Below are 22,664 nucleotides of genomic sequence, written 5' to 3' on the forward strand. Positions count from 1 at the left end.
TCAGGCCTCTGGCTGGGCCATTCAAGAACAGTCACAGAGTTGTTCTGAAGCCACTCCTTCGTTATTTTAGCTGTGTACTTAGGGTCGTTGTCTTGTTGGAAGGTGAACCTTCGGCCCAGTCTGAGGTCCTGACGCTCTGAGAAGGTTTTCGTCCAGGATATCCCTGTACTTGGCCACATTAAGGATTTAAGGATTATGGAGGCCACTGTGGTGTTAGGAAACTTAAGTGCAGCAGACATTTTTTTGTAACCTTGGCCAGATTTGTGCCTTGCCACAATTCTGTCTCTGAGCTCTTCAGGCAGTTCCTTTGACCTCATAATTCTCATTTGCTCTGAGATGCACTGTAAGCTGTAAGGTCTCATATAGACAGGTGTGTGGCTTTTCTAATCAAGTCCAATCAGTATAATCAAACACAACTGGATTCCAATGAAGGTGTAGAACCGTCTCAAGGATGATCAGAAGAAATGGACAGCACCAGAGTTAAATACATGAGTGTCACAGCAAAGGGTCTGAATACTTATGGCTGTGTGATATTTCAGTTTTTCTTTTTAAATAAATCTGCAAAAATTCCTTTTTCTCCCTGTCAATGTGAGGTGCTGTGTGTACATCAATGAGGAAAAAATGAACTTCAATGATTTTGGCAAATGGCTCCAATATAACAAAGAGTGAAAAATTGAAGAGGGTCTGAATACTTTCTGTACCCACTGTACATACTATAATTAATAGAATTTAGTTTTTCTTTCAACTGTCGAAAGAGAATTAAAACATTGCAAAATATTACAGCAAATTTATCCTTAAGTATTTCATTCATATAAAAAATAAAATAACTATTTCATGCAGTACATCTATTTAAATAAAACTTTATTCAACCATTATGTATGGGCTTTTTTACAGAAATCTTCTGGTCCAAACTAAAAACGTACACACACACAAAAGTAAGTGAAAAGTCAGACCAATACTTCTATTGCCACTTCTGTTTGGTAAATTCTGTTATGACTTTTTGACCATAATTCCAAAATGTATATTTGGTGCAAACAGAACCCTGCTCATCACCAAAGGAACGTCATAGAGTGAAGCATGGTGGTGGCAGCTTCATGGTTTAGGGTGTTTTTTTTCTTCAGCTAGAACTGAGGTGAGGGAATTATGAGAAGTCCATCAAAAATCAGTGGGGTGATCTAAAGACGGCTGTGCACAGGAGATGCCCTCACAATCGGACAGATTTTGAGCATTTTAGCAAAGAAGCGACGGCAAATTTATCCACATCAATGTGCCACACTGACAGGCACAAATCCCCTCCAACCAACACCTTTACCAAAAGTGAGTGCTGTAATATATTGTAAGCTAGGGCTGCCCAATATTTTGAGCGATGTACGTGTGCACAATAGTCACGTCTGCTGCGATGTTGGTGTTGTGGAATATGGTGAAGCAACTGTAACATTAAAAGTGACCAGCAGAGTGACCTGTTTGGACATGCTAATAGAAAGATTGCACACCTGTTCCATTTCCTAGTTCATTCTTTAGAATGAAACCAGGCAGGCACGCGCCAGCTGTGTGAGTGCGCGATGTGCGCTCAGTGACACTACGTAAATGGGAGTAAATGTGTTCTTTTGTAATACAGTCAAAATTGTAAAAATGGATTACTAGGAAAATTATTTGTATCAGAATGCATTAGTTAAAACACTGTATGAACACAGTGGAATTTATTTAGTTTTGTAATATATGAGTAGATAAATTATTTTGTTAATATAGTCAGCTCGAGCTGCGAGGAATGCAAAGTTATCAATGTCCTTTCACCATCGTTCCTGTCATACTGTGTTGTGTTTTCGCACATTAAGGGGAAAAGTCCTGTTTTTGTTTTAATTCCCCATTTTTAAAAACACCATTCAAGCAACAAGTCTTTGCTCATGTTTTTGAGATTGTACGGTGACAGCTCCAGCTGGCTAGGCTGAATGGGTGGCAAAAATGGGGAAATAGAATGCCAGTCATTTGAGAGTAACAGGCAGCTGTGGCCCAATGGTTAAGATCATCACCTGCCACAATGGGGAACCTAGGTTCAAGACCCCGACCGGACCATCCGGCAACATCCAACGGACTCACGCTCCCCCCTACCACCTTGTCCCCTCTAGATGTGTGCAAATTTTCAGAGCCGTAGGTCATACGGATCACTAAGTAGTCCGTTGATGTACTTTCAACATCGTTCTAGTGGGCGCTGTCGAGCCATTTATTTGGAAATTGCGCCCGAAAACATGAAATTATAAAATTCTTCACCAGGCCCGATGTGCGTGCCAAATTTCGGGAATTTTAGTGCCTCAAAAATGGCTTTGTTTGTGATGACTAAAATAACCATGACCATTTTCTGTGCCACTTATCGTCATGGGCGTGCTGGAGCCTATCCCAGCTATCTTCGGGCGAGAGGCAGGGTACACACTGAACTGGTTACCAGCCACTTGCAGGGCAAATATAACCAAAGCAACCGTTCACACCTACGGGCAATTTAGAGTCTTCAATCAACCTACCACACATGTTTTTGGGATGTGGGAGGAAACCAGAGTACCTGGAGAAAACCCACGCAGGCACGGTGAGAAAATGCAAACTCCACACAGGCGGGGACGGGATTTGAACCTCGGTCTTCAACAATTAGTGTCCTCAGTTACCAAACGTTTATTGAATGTTGTTAAAAGAAAAGGTGCTGTAACACAGTGGTAAACATGACCCTGTCCCAGCTTTTTTGGAACGTGTTGTAGCCATAAAATTCTAAGTTAATGATTAGTTGCTAAAAACAATCAAGTTTATCAGTTTGAACATTAAATATCTTCTCTTTATAGTGTATTCAATTAAATATAGGTTGAACATGATTTGCAAATCATTGTATTCTGTTTTTATTTATGTTGAACACAGCGTCCCAAATTCATTGGAATTGGGGTTGTATATGTGCCCTGCGATTGGGTGGCGACCAGTTCAGGGTGTACCCCGCCTCTCGCCCAGAGTCTGCTGGGATAGTCTCCAGCACGCTTGCGACCCTAGTGAGAATAAGTGGTACGGAAAATGAATTGATGGATGAAAATACATACCTCAATGCTTTAGTGTACAGTACACGTGCAGACATCCTCCAAAAAAGTAGAACAATGCCCATTGAAAGCATTTTAGCATGTAGCCTAAAATGAGTTACAAACTCCGAAAAGCATTGCATTTAAAAGTTGTATTAAGGTTTTCAAGGTTTCAAGCAAACCTACATAAGCTTTTCCTTCTCCTGTCATCTGACACATTCAATAGTTGAGTACACAAAACGTAAGAAACATCTGCCATTGAGTTGCAACTGACATATAAGATATGTGTCCACTTCTTAGGAATTGTGAGTTTACTACAAACATAAGATAAATGTTCAGATTTTATCCAACCTATACTTGCAGAGTGTTTGCTTGTTTCAGTCTGTTTCAGGCTCCTGAGCGGAGTTGTTACTAGAACACCAAAAATTACAGTTTGATGACATTATATGCGCATCATTTGCACGTTTGTTGAAAATGTCTTCACTCCACGATTAAATCAAAAAATTTTGCAGTTGAGAAAGTCTGACGCATACTTCAGATCATCTCTGGATTCATGTCGTCTTCATTGCGTCTGCGTGAAGGTGGCTGTGGTTCGTCTTCGCCTGTGTCTTGTTTGTCCCTCTGAGCTTCTACCCAGCTCTGTGGGGCAATCATCTTCTTTGGCCCATGAGGTGGAGGACCCAGCAAAGCCTCTATGTCATCATAGTTCACCACCTCCCGCTCTAACAGAGCATTGGCCAACTGCAGGATTAAATTGCAGCAAAATTAAAACGGTGGCAACCACCTCAATGAATGTACAGAAATGTAGAAAATATACACTACAAAGAGAAGAGTGAGCATACCAATGTCAACTTGTCTCTGTTGTCCATGAGCAGCTTCTCTGTATGCCGATAGGCGCGAGCTATCAACATTTTAGCCTCCTAAAAGCACAAATATCTTATAATGTTACAAAACTGCATAAAAAGACACGACATTTCTGGACAAAATGATAGCAATATTTATAAGAAATCCCAACATTTACAGTCTATTAAAATTGGGCAACAGAACAGAAATTACAAATTTGGAACCTACGTGGTCCATCTGCTGCTGTAGTGCTTGGCTGAAAGGTCTCCGCCCAATAGCACCTTGCTCCTCTGTTTCGGGGAATGAAACTTGGCCGACACTGTTACACATGCCGTACTGCTTCACCATTGAGTAGGCCACGCGTGTCACCTTACGTAGGTCATCCTGAGCTCCTGGGGATGCAGGTGAACACAATATTTCAATCAAGTTGAGGGTTAAATAGAAACAAAATCTGTCATGACTATAATTCCATGAATTTGATTTGATTTTACTATTCTCGGCGGCACGGTGGCCGACTGGTTAGAGCGTCAGCCTCACAGTTCTGAGGTGCGGGGTTCAATCCCCGTCCCCGCCTGTGTGGAGTTTGCATGTTCTCCCCGTGCCTGCGTGGGTTTTCTCCGGGCACTCCGGTTTCCTCCCACATCCCAAAAAACATGCATTAATTGGAGACTCTAAATTGCCCGTAGGCATGACTGTGAGTGCGAATGGTTGTTAGTTTCTATGTGCCCTGCGATTGGCTGGCAACCAGTTCAGGGTGTACCCCGCCTCCTGCCTGATGACAGCTGGGATAGGCTCCAGCACGCCCGCGACCCTAGTGAGGAGAAGCGGCTCAGAAAATGGATGGATGGATGGATGGATTTACTATTCTCTTAAAACGAATTGAATTTGAGACCATTGGCTTTAGGCTGATTTTTTTGTGTCAAAAATCAGGATTGTGTAGCCATGTTTATATACTTACAATGTGGCTAATTAGTGTAATAACTGTTTTACACGTATATTTTTTTCAGCTAATACATTGTCATTCATATTCATTAAAAAATAATTTTTGTATAGCATGTTATTTTTAAAGTGAGTGCAAATTTTTGACTTTTCCCAAGGGGACAAATAAAGCATGCATCTACAGAGCTGCCAACCTACAGAAATTCACTTCCAGAACAATTTGTCCAAATTTGTCAGAATTTCTATATCCAAAATCAAAATATATCATCAAAAATTAGTTATCAAAATTTTGTCAGTAACATTACCGCAGGACAGTTATTGCTGTATATTATGTAATAGAATAAAGCAAAGGAAATGTATTTATATAGCGCATTTCATACACAAGGTTACATGATTAAAAGCATTTTAAAAAACAAAGAAAAAAAACAGCTTATAAACATTTAACCCAAGAGAAAAAAATTAAAGTACAATTAAAACAGCATACAGTGCAAGAAATACCATCTAAAAGTGGAAATGAAGAAAAAAAAAAAAGAAGAGTTTTTAACCTGGACTTAAAAACATTCACAGTTGGGGCTGATGTCACTTCTGTTGGCAACTTATTCCATTTGTGTGCAGCATAATAGCTAAATGCTGCTTCACCATGTTTGCTTTGGACTCTGTGTTCCACTATTTGACCGGAGTCTGTCGATCTCAGAGCCCTACTGGGTTTATATTCCATCAGTATTTCTTTCATGTACTCAGGACCTAAGCCATTTAGTGATTTATAGACCAGTAGCAGAACTTTGAAATATATTCTGAAGCTGACTGGAAGCCACTGTAAAGACTTTAGAATTGGAGTAATATGCTCTGACCTCTTTGTTCTGGTCAGAACCCAAGCTGCAGCATTCTGAATGAGTTGCAGCTGTTTAATGCTGTTTTTGTGGAGTCCAGTCAGAAGACCATTACAATAGTCAAGTCCACTTGAGCTAAAAGCATGGATGAGCTTTTCCTGGTCTGCCTGACATGCAAGCCTTCACTCTGGATATGTTCTTCAGATGGTAGAAGGCGGTTTTAGTAATTGATTTGATATGACTGTTGGAAGTCAGGTCGGAATCTATCAGAACAGCAAGGTTTTGGACTTGGTCTTTGTTTTTTTAAAGAGAGTGACTCCAGATATTTATTAACAGCAATCCTCTTTTCTTTATTGCCAAAAACAATTATCTCAGTTTTGTTGTGGTTTAATTGAAATTTGTTTGGGCTCATCCAGTTATGTTTTAGACAGTGACAACACCTCAACAGAACTGTAGTCATCTGGAGACACTGCTAGATATAACTGTGTGTCATCTGCATAGCTATGATTGTCAAAATTAAAGTTCTGAAGAATTTGACCCAAGGATAGCATATACAGGCTGAACAGGAGGGGTCCAAGAACTGACCCTTGAGGGACCCATAGGTCATTGCCATTCAATGAGATTGAACACTTCCAATGGTTACAAAATAACTGATTGTATTTTTTCACTAAAATAAGCAAATTCATTGCATTTATCAGCTGATAGGAGTTCTGGAGCTATCTGATTTAGGGGGGTTGTGAGCTTGTCAACCACACCAAACAGAGTGCGAGTATTGTTGAAGTTCTTACTGATGATTTCAGAAAAGTGTTGCTGTCTTGCCCTGACTAACTCTTGGTTAAAATTACGAAGACTTTGTCTGTAGAGGTCGTAGGCAATTTGGAGTTTAGTTTTTCTCCACTTACGTTCTGGTTTCCTACACTTTGATTTAGAGGTCTTTACCATCATAGTGCTCCTCCACAGTGTTGTAGGTCGCCTCAAGATTGTCTTAGTTTTAATAGGACAGCAACCATGACATATGAGATTTTCCAGGTGAAATTATCCAAAAGTTCAACTGTCTAAGCATTCACAGTTTGTGGCACAGCTGTGGTCTCCATAAACTTAGTGGCGGTACTCTCGTTTATGTACCTTATCTTAATAGACAGAGGTTGTCTGAACTTTTGGAAGAATCTGTAATTAAAAAAATACACAAAAATTGCCAGAAATAGCCATATCCTTGTTGTCAATTGATCCTTTGAGTTGATCAGGTCTAAGATGTGACCTTGAGTGTGGGTTGGACTCTTAATATGTTGAGAGAGGTTAAATGTGTCTAGTATAGCAGACAGTTCTTTAGATTGTTTTCCCCATGTTATTGTCAACAGAATGTTAAAGTCTCCCATTATGACAAAATAGTTGTAGCCCCTCCTTGAGCCGTTACCTTATCGTGGTGGAGGGGTTTGTGTGTCCCAATGATCCGAGGAGCTAAGTTGTCTGGGGCTTTATGTCCCTGGCAGGGTCACCCATGACAAACAGGTCCTAGGTGAGGGACCAGACAAAGCACGGCTCAAAGACCCCTTATTGATGACGACAAACAATGGACTCGGTTTTCCTTTGCCTGGACACGGGTCATCGGGGCCCCCCTCTGGAGCCAGGCTTGGAGGTGGGGCTCAAAGACGAGCGCCTGGTGGCCGGGCGTGCACCCATGGGGCCCAGCCCGAAAGGGTAACGTGGATCCCCCTTCCCATGGGCTCACCACCTGTGGGAGGGGCCATAGGGGTCGGGTGCAGTATGAGCTGGGCGGTGGCCGAAGGCGGGGACCTTGGCGATCCGATCCCCGGCTACACAAGCTGGCTATAGAGACGTGGAATGTCACCTCTCCGGCAGGGAAGGAGCCCGAGAAGTTCCGACTAGATATAGTCGGACTCGCCTCCACACACAGCTTGGGCTCTGGTACCAGTCCTCTTGAGAGGGGTTGGACTCTCTTCCACTCTGGAGTTGCACACAGTGAGAGGAGCCGAGCAGGTGTGGGTATACTTATTGCCCCCCGGCTCGGCGCCTTTACGTTGGGGTTCACCCCGGTGGTCGAGAGTGTAGCCTCCCTCTGCCTTCGTGTGGGGGGACGGGTCCTGACTGTTGTTTGCGCTTATGCACCAAACAGTAGTTCAGAGTACCCACACTTTTTGGAGTCCTTGGAGGGGGTGCTGGAGAGCGCTCCCGCTGGGGACTCCATCGTTCTGCTGGTGGACTTCAATGCTCACGTGGGCAATGACAGTGAGACCTGGAAGGGCGTGATTGGGAGGAAGGGCCCCCCTGATCAGAACCCGAGCGGTGTTCTGTTATTGGACTTCTGTGCGCATCACGGATTGTCCATAACGAACACCATGTTCAAGCATAAGGGTGTCCACCCTAGGTTGCAGTTCGATGATCGACTTTGTGGTCCTGTCCTCGGACTTGCGGTCGCATGTCTTGGACACTAGGGTTAAGAGAGGGGCGGAGCTGTCAACTGATCACCACCTGGTGGTGAGTTGGCTCCTATGGTGGGGGAAGATGCCGTTCCGACGTGGCAGGCCCAAACGTATTGTGAGGGTCTGCTGGGAACGTCTTGCAATCCCCTGTCAGAAGGAGTTTCAACTCCCACTTCCGACAGAACTTTGCTCACGTTCCGGGGGAGGCGGGGGATATCGAGTCCGAGTGGACCATGTTCCGGGTATCGGAGGAGTTTGGTGAGGCCATGGAGAAAGACTTCCGGACGGCTTCGAGAAAATTCTGGTCCACCATCCGGCATCTCAGGTGGGGGAAGCAGTGCACCACCAACACTGTGTATAGTGAAGATGGGGCGTTGCTGACCTCGACTCGGGACGTTGTGAGTCGGTGGGGAGAATACTTCGAAGACATCCTCAATTCCACCGACACGCCTTCCCATGAGGAAGCAGAGTCTGGGTTCTCTGAGGCGGGCTCTCCTATTTCTGGGGTTGAGGTCACCGAGGTGGTTAAAAAGCTCCTTGGTGGCAAGGCCCCGGGGGTGGATGAGATTCGCCCTGAGTTCCTAAAAGCTCTGGATGTTGTGGGGCTGTCCTGGTTGACACGCCTCTGCAACATTGCGTGGGCATCGGTGACAGTGCCTCTGGATTGGCAGACTGGGGTGGTGGTCCCCCTTTTTAAGAATGGGGACCGGAGAGTGTGTTCCAACTACAGGGGGATCACACTCCTCAGCCTCCCTGGTAAGGTCTATTCAGGGGTGCTGGAGAGGAGGGTCCGTCAGGAAGTCGAATCTCAGATCCAGGAGGAGCAGTGTGGTTTTCGTCCTGGCCGTGGAACAGTGGACTAGCCCTACACCCTCGGCAGGGTCCTCGAGGGTGCATGGGAGTTCGCCCAACCAGTCTGTGTTTTGTGGACTTGGAGAAGGCATTCGACTCGTTCCCGGTGAGGGTTGGACTCCGCCATGGCTGCCCTTTGTCACAGATTCTGTTCATAACTTTTAACTTTTAACCTTGAAATTCTGTCCATAAAAGTTATGAACAGAATTCAAGGCACAGCCGAGTCGTAGAGGGGGTCCGGTTTGGTGGCCTCAGTATTGCATCTCTGCTTTTTGCAGATGATGTTTCTGTTGGCTTCATCAAGCCATGATCACAAACTCTCACTGGAGCGGTTCGCAGCAGAGTGTGACGCGGCTGGGATGAGAATCAGCACCTCCATATCTGAGACCATGGTCCTCAGTCGGAAAAGGGTGGCGTGCCCTCTCCAGGTCGGGGATGAAATCCTGCCCCAAGTGGAGGAGTTAAAGTATATTGGGGTCTTGTTCACGAGTGAGGAGAGAATGGAACGGGAGATCGACAGGCGGATCGGTGCAGCGTCTGCAGCGATGCAGACTTTGTATCGGTCCGTTGTGGTAAAGAAGGAGCTAACCCGAAAGGCGAAGCTCTCGATTTACCGGTCGATCTACGTTCCTACCCTCACCTATGATTGATTGAAAAAACAAGATCCCGGATACAAGCGGCCAAAATGAGTTTCCTCCGCAGGGTGTCCGGGCTCTCCCTTAGAGATAGGGTGAGAAGCTCGGTCATCCGGGAGGATCTCAGAGTAGAGCCGCTGCTCCTCCACATCGAGAGGAGCCAGGTGAGGTGGCTGGGTCACCTTTAACTAAAAAACAGAGATATTCAAAAGAGCTAAAATACATCCATATTCATTACCGCTTATCCTCACTCGGGTCGCGGGCTGCTGAAGCCTATCCCAGCTATCTTCGGGCAGGAGGCGGGGTACACCCTGAACTGGTCGCCTGCCAATCGCAGGGCACAAAGAAACAAACAACCATTCACACTCACATTCACACCTACGGGCAATGTAGAGTCTCCAATCAACCGAACACACATGTTTTTGGGATGTGGGAGGAAACCGGAGTGCCCGGAGAAAACCCACCCAAGCACGGGGAGAACATGCAAACTCCACACAGGCGGGGGCCGGGATTTGAACCCCTGTCCCCAGAACTGTGCTAACCAGTCCTGCAGAGCTAAAATCACCAATCACCCAGTATAATTTCTTTACACTGATATAATGACTTAAAAATAACAGCAATACCACCGCCTTTTTTCCCTATTCGACACTATTCATAAAATTAAAATTTGCTGGTGTTGCCTCATTTTAAATGGTTTTACAGCTACTTTCTGTTAACCACGTTTCATTTAGTAACAAAAAGTCCAGATCATAGGTTGTAATGATGTCATTAATCAACATAGATTTATTACCCTATGACCTGATATTGAAAAGAGCTACTCTCCTAGAGATAACTGGAGACAATGGCTTGATAGATTAATATTTTATCATCACTAAGTTTGTAGTTCTACTTTTTTGAGTCATATTTCTTTGGCCAACTTTCTGTCCCTTGTAATTACAGGGATGAAAAATGCCTGCTCTCCATAGGGGTCTGACTTATTCTGGAAAAGACCCTGTAGATATCAGTCAGATTCGCAGATAAGATTCTTCATGGGTGGAGGAGCAGCCCGTCGCATCTTAGTGGAGGGTGGTTTCAGGTGAGGGGGGATGGGAGGAAGATCTTGATGTGGTGTGGGCTGGACTCCAATATTGACAATAGCCTTCACCCTGTCCGTCAGACCTAACATGGCATTTAGGCTATTAGAGATTGAGTTTTGCGTTGGGCTTTGCTCCAATGGGGCAGGGAGGGGTGTGGGCGATTGAAAGTGCTGCCTCTCATTTGGTTCCTCCGGTTGGTTGAGTGACGCTGATAAATCCATCTGCGCCTCATGTCGCCTTCTCTCTTCCTCCTCCAGTTGTTTGGGAACAACTGCATCTTTCTTTCCTTCAGCAGTGTCAACAAAGCCAGTGTTTTCCTTTCTGGTCGCTGAATGACGTACACAGAAAAAAATGTTGGCAGCCAACAACTTAACCCCTTGTCTATTTAGACAGAAACCGTCTGCCTTGTAAAGATTTCTGCGCTCCCAAAAAAAAGCGGAAATTGTCAATGAAATTCACAGATAGTGCAGTACACATTTCTTTGAGCCCCTTACTTAATTGACTGAGCCTACTGAAACGTTCACCTCCAACTCGTACCGTTGGGAGAGGTCCACTTATGCAAACACCAAAGGTATGAAAAAGGTGACCAAAAAAAAACCAAAACATTGTGGTGGGTCTGGGGGTCCCTTTAGAGAAATTTCTTTTTATTTTAACATAAATTTTGCAATCTGGAAGACTCTGAAGAGTACAATAAGGCAAAATAAACAAATGCTTCACGCAGGAAAAACATTTATTTACAACGCTCAAGTGCGTGTTGATGTACAAATTTAAGATTAAAATTAAAATTGTCTAATTTCTTTGCTTTTTTGCTCTGGCCTCCAACGTGAGCCAGGCCCATTTCCACCTGCACCTGATGCCTGCTTAAAGCTGTGCCACATGAACAGCATCCTCCTCATTAAGCACTCTCATTCTGGAAAATAATTGACTAAAATCATTGTTTATTCAACGCGAAAATACAAAATACGACACTGGCTCATCTGAGGAGCAAAAATGTTGCTTAAATGTAAGAGTAGCAATAGAGGATGTCCGCTCCAGAGGTGGGTAGAGTATCCAATCATTGTACTCCAGTAAGTGTACTGTTAATTGACAATAATGTGACTCAAGTAAATGTATTCCTCCAAAAAATTACTTGACTAAAAAGTACACAGTGAAATAATTACAAGTACTGATTAACTTACTGATAACACAGCATAAATATCAATAAATGTTTTTAAAAATTACAAAATAAAATGTGAAGGTGCAAATTTTGATGTCACTGTGTGCGTGCGTGCGTGTGTGTGTATGTGTGTGCGTGTGTATGTCTATGCACAGTCAAAAATACAACAAAACATCTGCTATTTACTGCACGGTGTTTTCTCAAGTTATAAGTGAGCTGAAATATCCCTGCAGATAGTGCCAGACAAATACTACAATATATGAAAGCTGCTGTTTTTGCTCGTCGAAATGTAAACAAGAGTAGCGAGCCGTTGCCTTCAATGGTAACGACGACCTTCCCAACATAGTAGCCGTGTAGGCACGACGATCATCTCATCTAGTGTTAATACCTATGCCCGGGAAGCCCAACAGAAGACGTTGTGTGAGGTCATGTGACTTTCTTGTCTCGTTTGAGTGGTGAACTAGACTTAAACGTCACTAGTGCTTAAATTGGATTGGCGCAAACAGCGCCCAATGGGGAAGTCGAAGTCTCGCGCAGAAAATAGTTGATAAATAAGCAATAATTGATAAATAAAAGTAGCAAGCAACATTTAGATCATTGTAACGGCGTAAAAGTACCGTTACTTCTTAACTCATCAACTCCTGTGACTTATCCAAAGCAGGTACCAAGCGCACAGGCGGAACCTCAGGCCAATGCGCTTGCATATTAGTCCGCCGCGGAGTAATATTCACAATTACGTCTGTGTGTGGATGGTGGATGTGTGGAATAGACCTAGCACCCAGTGTTCAAGGAGTACGAAACAGCCTATGACGACGGCGACTGATTTACATGTATGGCATGATAGGAAGTGTAGCTTACTCGCTGCACTGGAGGCGATGATTAGTGACGTACAATTGCATTACTTTCGCCTCCGCGGCTTCGAAGCCAGGGCCAGGGAGGTTCTGTAATAAAATACCGTACCCCATGCAGCTTTTTTTAACTCACTATTTTAGTCACGGTGGCCGGACACAGCACCGTACTGGCCGTAACGTCGGACACTGGATTTTTTTCTCGCCTACTATCTGGACCAATTGGTGTTACAGCCGCAACGAGTCAACATTCAGTAATTTCTGTAACAAAATACGGACTTTCTGTAACATTTGGCAGCTCTGCATCTATCCATCCATCCATCGGTTGTTGAGATTGCGTCACATTACCCACAGTGCATCCGTTTTGGTAGCAGAGAACTATATTACAGGAAGATAGAGTGCATATTAGAGGACTGTTGTGTACCTGTTGTAACCTTGTTAAAGGTAATCGCTTCTGCAGCCCTTCCTCCCAGAGCCATGCACATCCGCTCAAACAGCTGCTCCTTGGTGAACAGGTACTGATCACGTGGCAAGATCTGGGCAAACCCCAGGGCCGCATTTGTCCGAGGAGCAATGGACACCTGAACCAACCAAAGAATCAGAAAGTAGTTGTTTTTTTCCCCGCTAGACGTACACATACCCTCTCGTTTTGTGGTGAGTACTTAAGTGAGTGGGTTAGTTACACTGGGCCTCTTACACAAGACAGGAACAACTATTTAACTGAACACAAATAAATTATGTGGTTTCTTACCTTCATGACTGCCTCTGTGTGCTCAAGCAGCCACCCAACTAAAGCATGCCCCGATTCATGGAAGGCAACCACCCTCTGCTCCTCTTTGGAGAGGATCTTACTCTTCTTTACGCTTCCTAAAAAAACATTTACACACATGTACACTAAGAATCATCTAAAATCAAGTTTGAGCTATCAGCTCACGTGACCTGAGTGAGGATAAGCAGTAGGTATAGAAAATGGATGGATAGACACGAGAAAGTAGATTCTACTGTACCTGCTATTACTCTCTCCACTGCATACTCAAAGTTGAAAGTATCAATTGACTTGTGCCTCTCTCTGGCAGCATGCAGGGCAGCTTCGTTACATATATTAGCAATGTCAGCGCCTGTATACACAATTATAGTGAGGCACTGACATTTCTCAGTTAACGTACGATTAAGAAGTTACGGATGATTGGACACAGCTATAGACAAAATGCAAGCATTAAAATACCACTGAAGCCAGGAGTGAGCTCAGCCAAGCGCAGTGAGTAGAAGTTGGCTGGTTGAGTAAGTTTCAAGATCTTCAGATGCTGCTCAAAAATTTCCATCCTCTCCTGAAAAAAAACAAGCTTTGATTAATTAAAATGAGGCTCTGGAATCATTTTAAATAGGTATACAACTGTACAACAGCTTAAGTTGGTGCTAAATTCAAGTTAGGTTCATTAAGTATGCCTCCGGTCACCTGCAAGGTTGGAAGATCAATGAAGATGTGCCGGTCCAATCTGCCAGGTCTCATCAGAGCGTTATCCAAAATGTCTGCTCTGTTTGTGGAGGCCAGGACAATCACATGGTCAGTCGTTCCCATCCCTGCAGAAGAAAACCAAAGTTATAAGTAATTCCTCTGCAAAGAGAACACACTTTTAATGACAAAATTATGCTGTTATCCTAATTGGAACCTGCCGTCCATCTCAACCAGTAATGACAAAATTATGCAGTTATCCTAATTGGAACCCACCGTCCATCTCAACCAGCAGCTGGTTGAGTGTCTGCTCCTCCTCGGTATTGGAGAACCCAGACATGTTGGTTGAGCGCTTCTTCCCTACAGCATCAATCTCATCAATGTAGACAATGCAGGGCGCCCGGCCACGAGCCTCCTTGAAAAGGCTCCTCACCCTGGCAGCACCCAGACCTAACAACATTTGCATGTTTTATTTCTTTTTTGAAGAGCCAACGGCTATACTGGATATTTTATTTTAATGCCAAAATTATATTTTAAAAGATTTTCTATGGCTACGAAATCAATTACAATGGTCACATCTGTGCAGCAGAGGGCGCTCTGACTGCATTGGTTAAGACAGACTGAACAACTGCAAAGGTATAAAAGGCTAAGAGCAAAGACACACACACACACACACACACACACACACACACACACACACACACACACACATAGAGACAGACAGACACCCGGTAAGGACATGCAATAACTAACCAAGAGAACAAGATACGAGGACCGAAAAGGGCGAGACAGGATGTGGAAAAATTAGCAAGGCAGTCCTACTGACAAGTGGTGTGGTGGGATTCTTTTTTTAGTGTCTAAACAGCTGTAAGAACATGTGAACTGATATGTTAGTCTCGTTATTAGTGATCTCAGCACAAGCAATTGAAGCCTATAATGTGTCTAACGAACTTATCAGTGAATGAACACAATGCAAACAGCAATGCAGGATAAGACAGGGTGGTCAGTCACACATGCCAACAATACCTATAAAATAGGAATGTTTTTTGCCACCGATAACTGATAAGTTGCTACTTTCTACAAGACAATACCGATACCCGATATTGTTTTTTAAATTATTTATATCAGGAGTCTTCAACGATTTCCAGACAAGGACCCCCAAATTGATGGAAAGCTGGAGAAGGGACCCCCGAGTTATGTATACTGTATATAATGTTTTATATCAAAATTGATATAAAAAGGAATATATTTGTCATAAAATATAATTAAAAGTATTACACTAATATTATACAATTTCACATATTATAGGCATTCGACAAATGTAATGTAACATAATTTGAATAAAAGAATGGCTTTTTATTGTCACAATAAAAGTACAAAAGGATTTACAGGAGATGTATAAATGTATTTTATTATTATAAACCTCCATAAAAGCAAGAAAAGAACACCTTGTCTACAGCTTTCTTTATGAGTCCGCTGGCTGCCGAGCTTCACATAGTTACGTGTTGTGAGGAAAGCACAACTTTAGCCAATGAACTTCTCTGTTTTTCTTCTCGAACTTGAATAATACACAGGTTCAAATATGAATGTTTTTTTTATTTTAAACAAAATAAGAAGGGGCGATTATTCATGTAAATGTTTATTTTAAAACATTTCAATTTGTGGCTGAGTGAAGAGTGTCGGGAACGAAGGGGTGTTGCTCCTGAGCCGGCAGACGAACGGCATTTGTGGATACGGACTCGAACGGATGAGGGCCGTTGTGTGTTTTGATGTTAATTCCACTTGTAGATGATCGAATTTATTATCCAGTGAGCGAACGTTGCAAAGGAAGATGTGTAGGAGGGGTGTTCTGCAGGGGTTAGCATTTACCTTAACTGTTAGCCCACTGTGACAACCGTGCTTCCGCATGCGGCCAAATCGCACCCGCTCGCTCCTGTGTCGGCTTGAGCTGCTATGTGACTCCGCTGCTTCGTAGACCGCCGGGTCTTGTCGAGAGCTACTCTCCGAAGGATGCAAGCTCAGAGTCACTGGATGCTCGTAATTTCAGCAAGTGCTGGTGATCACCTGCTAATTTACTGCAGATATTGACTATTTTTGGTGTTGTAGGATAAGAATTTTGGAGAAAATATCCATGACTGTACCAAGCCAATGCAAGCAGCAGCTGCTGACGACCAGCACACCGCTGAATAATACGGCTCGTTATCGGTCCAGTTTTTTTCGGTATCGGACTGATAAGTGTGACATCATCTCCCCCCCCCCCCCCCCCCCCCCCTCAATATCGGGCTGATAACTATCGGCCCCTTATCGTGCATCCCCACTATAAAAATATGTATCTACAGAACCATACACATACCTCCAATGACCTCAACAAATTCTGAGCCAGCCATTGCCAGGAATGGGACCTGTGCCTCTGTGGCAACAGCCTTCGCTAGCAGAGTTTTTCCACAGCCTGGGGGTCCGAGCAGCAATGCCCCCTTTGGAACCTTGGCTCCCAGAAGGAGGTATCGCTCAGGATTCTGAAGACAATATGAACACAACTTTGTGAATTTCAGTTGTATTTGCCAGCTTTTACTGTCAGAAAGTCACAACTCTAAAGAGTGATGCCTCTCACCTTGAGGTAGTCAACAAATTCTTTCACTTCCATCTTTGCCTCATGCATGCCTGCGACGTCTTTAAAGCTCACACCCTTACCCGACTTGCCATCCACAATGGTGAATTTGGCCATCTTAAGCTGATTCTGTAAAGCAGCGTTTAGAATTCCCAGAATTGTGACTTTGTTTGAACAAAGAGTAACACAAGCAAATATCAATCACTTACAAATGCACTGAAGCCACCCTCTCTGCCACCCATGCCTGCCAAACGAAAGATGTACCAGAGAATAGCCACGCCAATTGCTGCCATCCCAAGAGCATACAATGCGCTGCAATTAAACATGAAGAGCCACAATACAAAAAACAAATGAAGTTAAAGGGAAGTTATGATTTGAAAAAATAATCACACTCATGCAACGAATAAAAAAAAAAAACATTAAAAAAAATAAATAAAAAAGGCTCTTACTTTCCAAAGAATCCAGTGCGTTTGTAGGAGACAGGTATACGGTCCTTTGTGTCAATATTCAGCTCCTCCTCAGCAGCCCTCAGCTTCTCCTCAAATTTGTCTATGTTGGCGACTTGCATTCGATACATGAGTGCAAGCCTCTACCAAAAACAGATTAAATTTGGGAGAATTAGTCTTCATAAATCAGAAAGCTTTGATTTGACATTTGTTCATATGAAGCGTACAGGCCTGCCAAAGATCACTGCCCCAGGGTGAAGGTAGATTTCGACAATGTCACTTTCAGGCACCACCTGGACACGTGACACCTCTCCCTTAGCCAACATCTCATTAACAAAATCATTCCAAGAGATGTTACCACCGCTGGTGTTAATCGAGTTTAGAAGGCTCATGATGAGTGCAATTATGAAGAGGGTCCGCAGGCGCTCTCTGTACATCTGGTCCTCCTGCTCGCGACGTTTCTTTTCCTCTGAGAAAGAAAATTGTGGAGATAGTGGATTGTTATGAGCATGAAGAGGATGATATTAAATGTAATCCAGTGCAGTCTTACCTTCATCTTCCTCTGGGGTTTTTCCTTTTGGTTTATTGTTTGTATCTTTTGTTTCTTTAGACTGGGATGTACTGAAGAAGTTTGTTGCCCCTAGAAAAAAATAGTACAGGTTTCCATGAAATGTTGTGGGATTGGGAAATAAAGCACAGATTATTGTAGTGGTAAAAAATATAAGATTACCTAATAAATTTACTAAACCCACGGGATTTGTAAACAGGTTGTTCCTGACTAACTCGCTGCTGATTCCAGCCAGCGTGAGCCTCATTGGTCTATAGAGAAGACTCTGGAATGAAAACAAATCAGATGGTGTGAAAAAAATGTAATCTTGATTGTAGAAAAAGTTTTTGTTTTTGTTTTTTTGTAGGTACCTGATAGTAAAGCAATGCTAATTTATTTATATTGCGCATTTCATACACAAGTTAACTCAATGTGATTTACATGATTAAAAGCATTTAATAACAAAGAAAAAAAATCTTATAAACATTTAAAACAAAGAAAAAATAAATACAACTACAATTAAAACAGCATACAGTGCAAGAAATATCATTTAAAAGTGGAAATGCTCTAAAAAGAATGGGGGGGGAAAGAAGCGTTTTTAACCTGGACTTAAAAACATGCAGACTTGGGGTTGACCTCATCTGTTGGCAACTTCTTCCATTTGTGTGCATAATAGCTAAATGCAACATGTTTGCTTTGGACTCTTTGCTCCGCTATTTGACCAGAATCTCTCGATCTCAGAACCCTACTGGGTTTATATTCCATTAGCATTTCATTCATGTATTCAGGACCTAAACCGTTTAGTGATTTATAGACCAGTAGCAGAACTTAAAAATCTATTCTAAAGCCGACTGGAAGCCAGTGTAGTAGTGTTAGTAACGAATAGCAAATTATCTCCTCCAGTACTGACACTATGTCCTAAGTATATATATCCTTCTAGATACAGTAACTGTTGATTTTTAAGTCTCTTATTATGTTATTATTGTTATGCTGTAATGACACCATCACCGCAAAAAGCCAAACAACTAAAAGGCACATGAGAGCGTTGGACAGCTAGATTTAAATTTTGCATTCCAGTTAATTTTAGCACAAGACCGTGGCGATACCTAAACCGCTATCACCTCAAATGTACTATATCTTCTGCAAATACTTTGATTGTACTGAGTCAGACATTTTGTATCTTTGTTAGACATGTTCGAGCGTTTCTTACCTGGATTACTTTTCGACGCTGTCCAGTAAGAGTCCTCTCGGACACTGCAAAAAGCATCTTTCTTAAAAGCACATTGTTGACGGTGTCACTGGACGTCGCCCTGCGAGCTAATATGTGACAGTTTTGCCTTGACCATGTCCACGCTAAGCTTCTTTTATATTTCGTACAAAGACTAACACGATGCTGCAACAACGACGCTGCCATAATTCCAATCGGCACAAAGCTATTTAAAATGAATGCACACTGTCGACATTTTATTTTAGATTCACACCTTTATTTAACCATGTCGCTCTAAGCTAGCCTACCCTGCAATGTTATTCAAGAGCGTGACGCAGACGCACTTCCCGGAAGTATATGCATATATTACAAAAAACAATTTAAAAAAAAAAACACGTACACGCGGACAAAAAAAAGAAATATGCACTGAAGTTTAATTGAACTGTTGGTGTCTGTTAATAAAAATCCTTGTACATTTAGACTTACATTTGTACATTTCGTGTTGAATTCGATCTTAAAATAAAGTTGTTGAGTTTAGTTCACGTCTTTTACCTGCGCAAAAAATTACGCAACCTCCACAAAATACGACCGGTAGTGTAAAACTAACACAGGAAAAAAACTATTTATATAGTCAGTTAAGCAACCACCCATGTAGCCTTACTTACTGTTGCGACTACTTGTGTTAAAAACAAGGAAGCAGTGCTCGCTCCAATCCACACACTGGCCACAACAATATGTACACTTGCATAATGTAAAAAAGAAAAAAAAATATTAGCTAACATACAATAATGCTCAGTTTTGATTGACTTTGACAGTAAGCGAATATTTAATCAAAATGTGTAAATGTCTGAGAATATGCGTGCTGAGTCTTATAAATTGATATTAGAACTACTCCAGCAAGTCAAGTTACTCTAGTCTGACGTTTGTACTTCAGTACTAACGACACATGGATCCCGAACTTTAAAGAGTGCCCTTTTTAATAACACACTCATCTCCTTAAAATACAGAAGTTAGTTATTTGTGTCGATCTGCAAGTAAATCGTCGAAAACAATTGAACGCAATGAGGTCATTTATATAGTTTTGATTGACATGTGAACTGACCAATGAGATCTCAGTCCATTTAGTTCAGCCAATGGGAAACCTTGTTCTAGTCACGCTCGTCTCTTATCTATATGCGTCCGATTTATTTACCCACACTGCCCGATATGTTTTCAACGACTGTCTCCTGTTGACCAAACGCTTACGTGTTGTAATACAGTATTTGCGATTGCATTAACAATAGACATTTTATCTAATCTTCCCCCCCCAATATTTGTAGCCAACCTGGCCGTTTCATACGACGGCATATTTATGAAAATCCGTTTGGGAAAACTTAAATCCCCGCAGAATTACATTGGATGTGAGTGCAAGTCAACTGAATGTCAACCCTGTTTGTCCCAGGCTGGTTAATTTAAAAGTTAAAGTGGTATTCCTTATTATCTTCCATTAAATATGTCCTCGTTTAATCATGCATAAGTGACAAAATCTGTATATGAAATAACACACGTCCTGACGAAAATGACATGGTCTTTGATATATAAATTTCAATGTGCCTAGCATTTAGAAATGTCTTATCTTTAATTTAGATTGGAAGGCTTTCACGATTCACCTTTCTTGAAATAATCTGACTGGTAACGCACGAAGGAACAATTCAAGAAGTAAACACGATTTATACAGATATTAGACAACGAACGCACCCAATATCTGTGTTGGACACCATTTCCTTTGATTGGTCCTTTACTTATAACAGTAGTGCGGGCTCTGGGACCGAAACTCCAAGCCAGGTCGGCCATTTTGGGGCATTCCTTGTACAGTCAGAAGAGGGAAGGGATCCGTCTCGATCCAAAATGGAGGTGGTTTCATTGTGGAGGTGACGTTTTCGCCCAATCACAAGGCGGCTTTCATTCCCCCGAGCGTTTCCGTCCTGCGCCTCGAAGTCGAAGGCCGCTTGAAAAACGCTCGAATGGGTTCGCGGAGGACTTAAACGAAACATTCTACGCTATATTTTAAGGGTTTCCTTCAACTCGGTTAAACCTCCCTTCACACCAGTGGACTCATAAAGATTTGCACTCGGAGATGAAGAAGACTTAGCAGGGTTGCCACCGTGTTTTTGTGGATATTGGAGTCGTCTTCTTGTTGGTGTGGATGGTCTTAACACGCTAGGGCTAGCCTCGTTTGTGGTGAGCTGCTTTTAGCGACCATGGTCCTCGCAAGTCTGTGCGGATGTCTCGGTGACACTTCGTGCTAAAACGAACTCAACAAATGGGAACATCTAGCATTGGCTAAACACACCGTGGCATTAATCAAAGGTTCTGTTAACCCTTTAAAGGAAATTCCCAATTAGGTAAGTGGCACTTTGTGTGTGTGTGTGTGTGTGTGTGTCTGCGTGTGTCGCGCGTGCGCGTTTTATGCTTCATACGGCTAGCGCGGTATCAACAACAAACAGGCTATTGCTATATTGTGACTAGTAGCAAAGGTCAACTTCTACTATCGCCCTTTGGTCATGTTTTGAGTACACATGGTATAAATGTGTATATTTATTGCTTACAATATCCAAATTGTAAGCAATTAATATAATATAAAGTTTTCCATTCCCGATGTTATTTTTTTTATTGTTAGATTTACTGCAATTAAGATGTGTAGTAGAAGAGCAATTTAGTGCTTGAAGCTTTTTATTTTTTGAGCCGTGGTGAACTATTCCGGAGTGATTGCCTTCTTTGTGCTTACGTTGTTGTTGCTGCATACTCATTAAGATTGGCTTTAATGGGAACAGAATCGCATGTGCAATATTCTTCTAAGGTAGCAGCACCCTTATTACAAAAACATGGAGCATGTCGTTGTTGTTAGTGGTCGAACCTAGGAACTCTTTACCCACCCATTTACTGTTTTGCCTTAATAGTCGTCTTAGCCCAACCGCGCACACATTGTTAGCCTTCCTATTCTACATGGTAGCTCCGTGTTGTTAACTAAACACGTAGAGCTAGCCACCAGTGGAATGTGCCAGTTCGCCATAAAGAAATAACTAAGCCCAGTTTGACTTAGTGTACATCATAATAAGACGTGTGATATGTTATCGGTCGATATCAGTTGTATGTGCGAAAGTGATTCAAGTGGAGGGGCTGTGTTTTGTGTGTCGACTATCATGTTCAGAAGGAGAGGCTAAACATGGTGGGACTGTGACTGAGCAGTCAAGCAAGCTCTCCTCTTTGGTGCAGGACAAATGGCGATGAAACACTGCAGTGCTGCTGCTGCTGCTGTTGTTGTCGGTGCTGCTGCTGTTGGTATTTTCCACCAAGGAACTCAATGTTGTACCTAGCTTGTTGAGTACATGTTGACTATGCTGACTCATATCTCAGATCCCTCAGCTGAATGCTCCCTGATTACTGTTAACGTTTGTATATCTTAGTTTTGTCTACATTATACCTTAAAAATCAGATGCATCCTTTAATTTTTCAAGTGTATTTTTTCATACTTGCTACATTTGGTATTTGAGCTGATTAATTCTTATTTAAATGTATCTTAAATCGTCACATTTCAAAACGTCTTTTTTCAATGTTGTTGGGATATCTTATGCCCTATATACATGTTCAAATGCGTTCAAATTCCATACTTCTATTATGGTCTGTGTGGTTTAAAATTTGGTGCATGAATTCGAGTCCACTACAACATAACTGTTGCATAGTGAATGGGGGAGAG

General features: G+C 42.6%; 2 protein-coding genes across 8 annotated transcripts in view; one reads left to right on the forward strand and one right to left on the reverse strand.

Moving 5' to 3' along the window:
- Positions 1-844: 844 nt before the first annotated feature.
- Positions 845-20,625, reverse strand: spg7 (SPG7 matrix AAA peptidase subunit, paraplegin). 5 transcript variants are annotated; one of them, XM_061764150.1, is made up of 18 exons: positions 20,544-20,625; positions 18,932-18,975; positions 17,905-18,007; positions 17,725-17,814; positions 17,402-17,643; positions 17,178-17,317; positions 16,938-17,040; positions 16,732-16,857; positions 16,474-16,636; positions 14,397-14,570; positions 14,124-14,248; positions 13,893-13,995; positions 13,675-13,785; positions 13,419-13,534; positions 13,092-13,248; positions 4,119-4,282; positions 3,890-3,967; positions 845-3,788 (listed from the first exon to the last, which is right to left on the reverse strand). In XM_061764150.1, the coding sequence occupies exons 3-18, from the start codon at positions 17,987-17,989 to the stop codon at positions 3,582-3,584; spliced, it is 2,184 nt and encodes a 727-aa protein (XP_061620134.1). In that variant the 5' UTR covers positions 17,990-18,007; positions 18,932-18,975; positions 20,544-20,625; the 3' UTR covers positions 845-3,581. The 5 variants fall into 5 exon arrangements, with proteins under 5 accessions (XP_061620134.1, XP_061620126.1, XP_061620111.1 ...); XM_061764142.1 differs by lacking the exon at positions 20,544-20,625 and adding an exon at positions 19,594-19,977; XM_061764127.1 differs by lacking the exon at positions 20,544-20,625 and having other exon boundaries at positions 18,932-19,581.
- Positions 20,626-20,770: 145 nt separating this feature from the next.
- Positions 20,771-22,664, forward strand: part of ankrd11 (ankyrin repeat domain 11) — a 184,268-nt gene continuing 182,374 nt past the window's right edge. For all 3 annotated transcript variants that reach the window (XM_061764094.1, XM_061764113.1, XM_061764103.1), the window contains exon 1: positions 20,771-21,312. The gene's annotated coding sequence lies outside the window, so the exon portion shown is untranslated. The remainder of the gene's footprint in view (positions 21,313-22,664) is intronic.

Source organism: Phyllopteryx taeniolatus, chromosome 2, assembly GCF_024500385.1.
Source record: "Phyllopteryx taeniolatus isolate TA_2022b chromosome 2, UOR_Ptae_1.2, whole genome shotgun sequence".
NCBI classification, from domain to species: Eukaryota; Metazoa; Chordata; class Actinopteri; order Syngnathiformes; family Syngnathidae; genus Phyllopteryx; species Phyllopteryx taeniolatus.

Excerpts from the sequence above, each read along its gene's own strand:
- spg7 (XM_061764127.1), bottom strand. The coding sequence starts at position 19,135 with ATGGCAGCGTCGTTGTTGCAGCATCGTGTTAGTCTTTGTACGAAATAT. Across the intron at positions 16,858-16,937 it reads AGGGTGGCTTCAGTGCATTT|AATCAGCTTAAGATGGCCAA; the intron begins GTAAGTGATTGA and ends GCTGCTTTACAG. Across the intron at positions 16,637-16,731 it reads AATTTGTTGACTACCTCAAG|AATCCTGAGCGATACCTCCT; the intron begins GTGAGAGGCATC and ends TATTGTCTTCAG.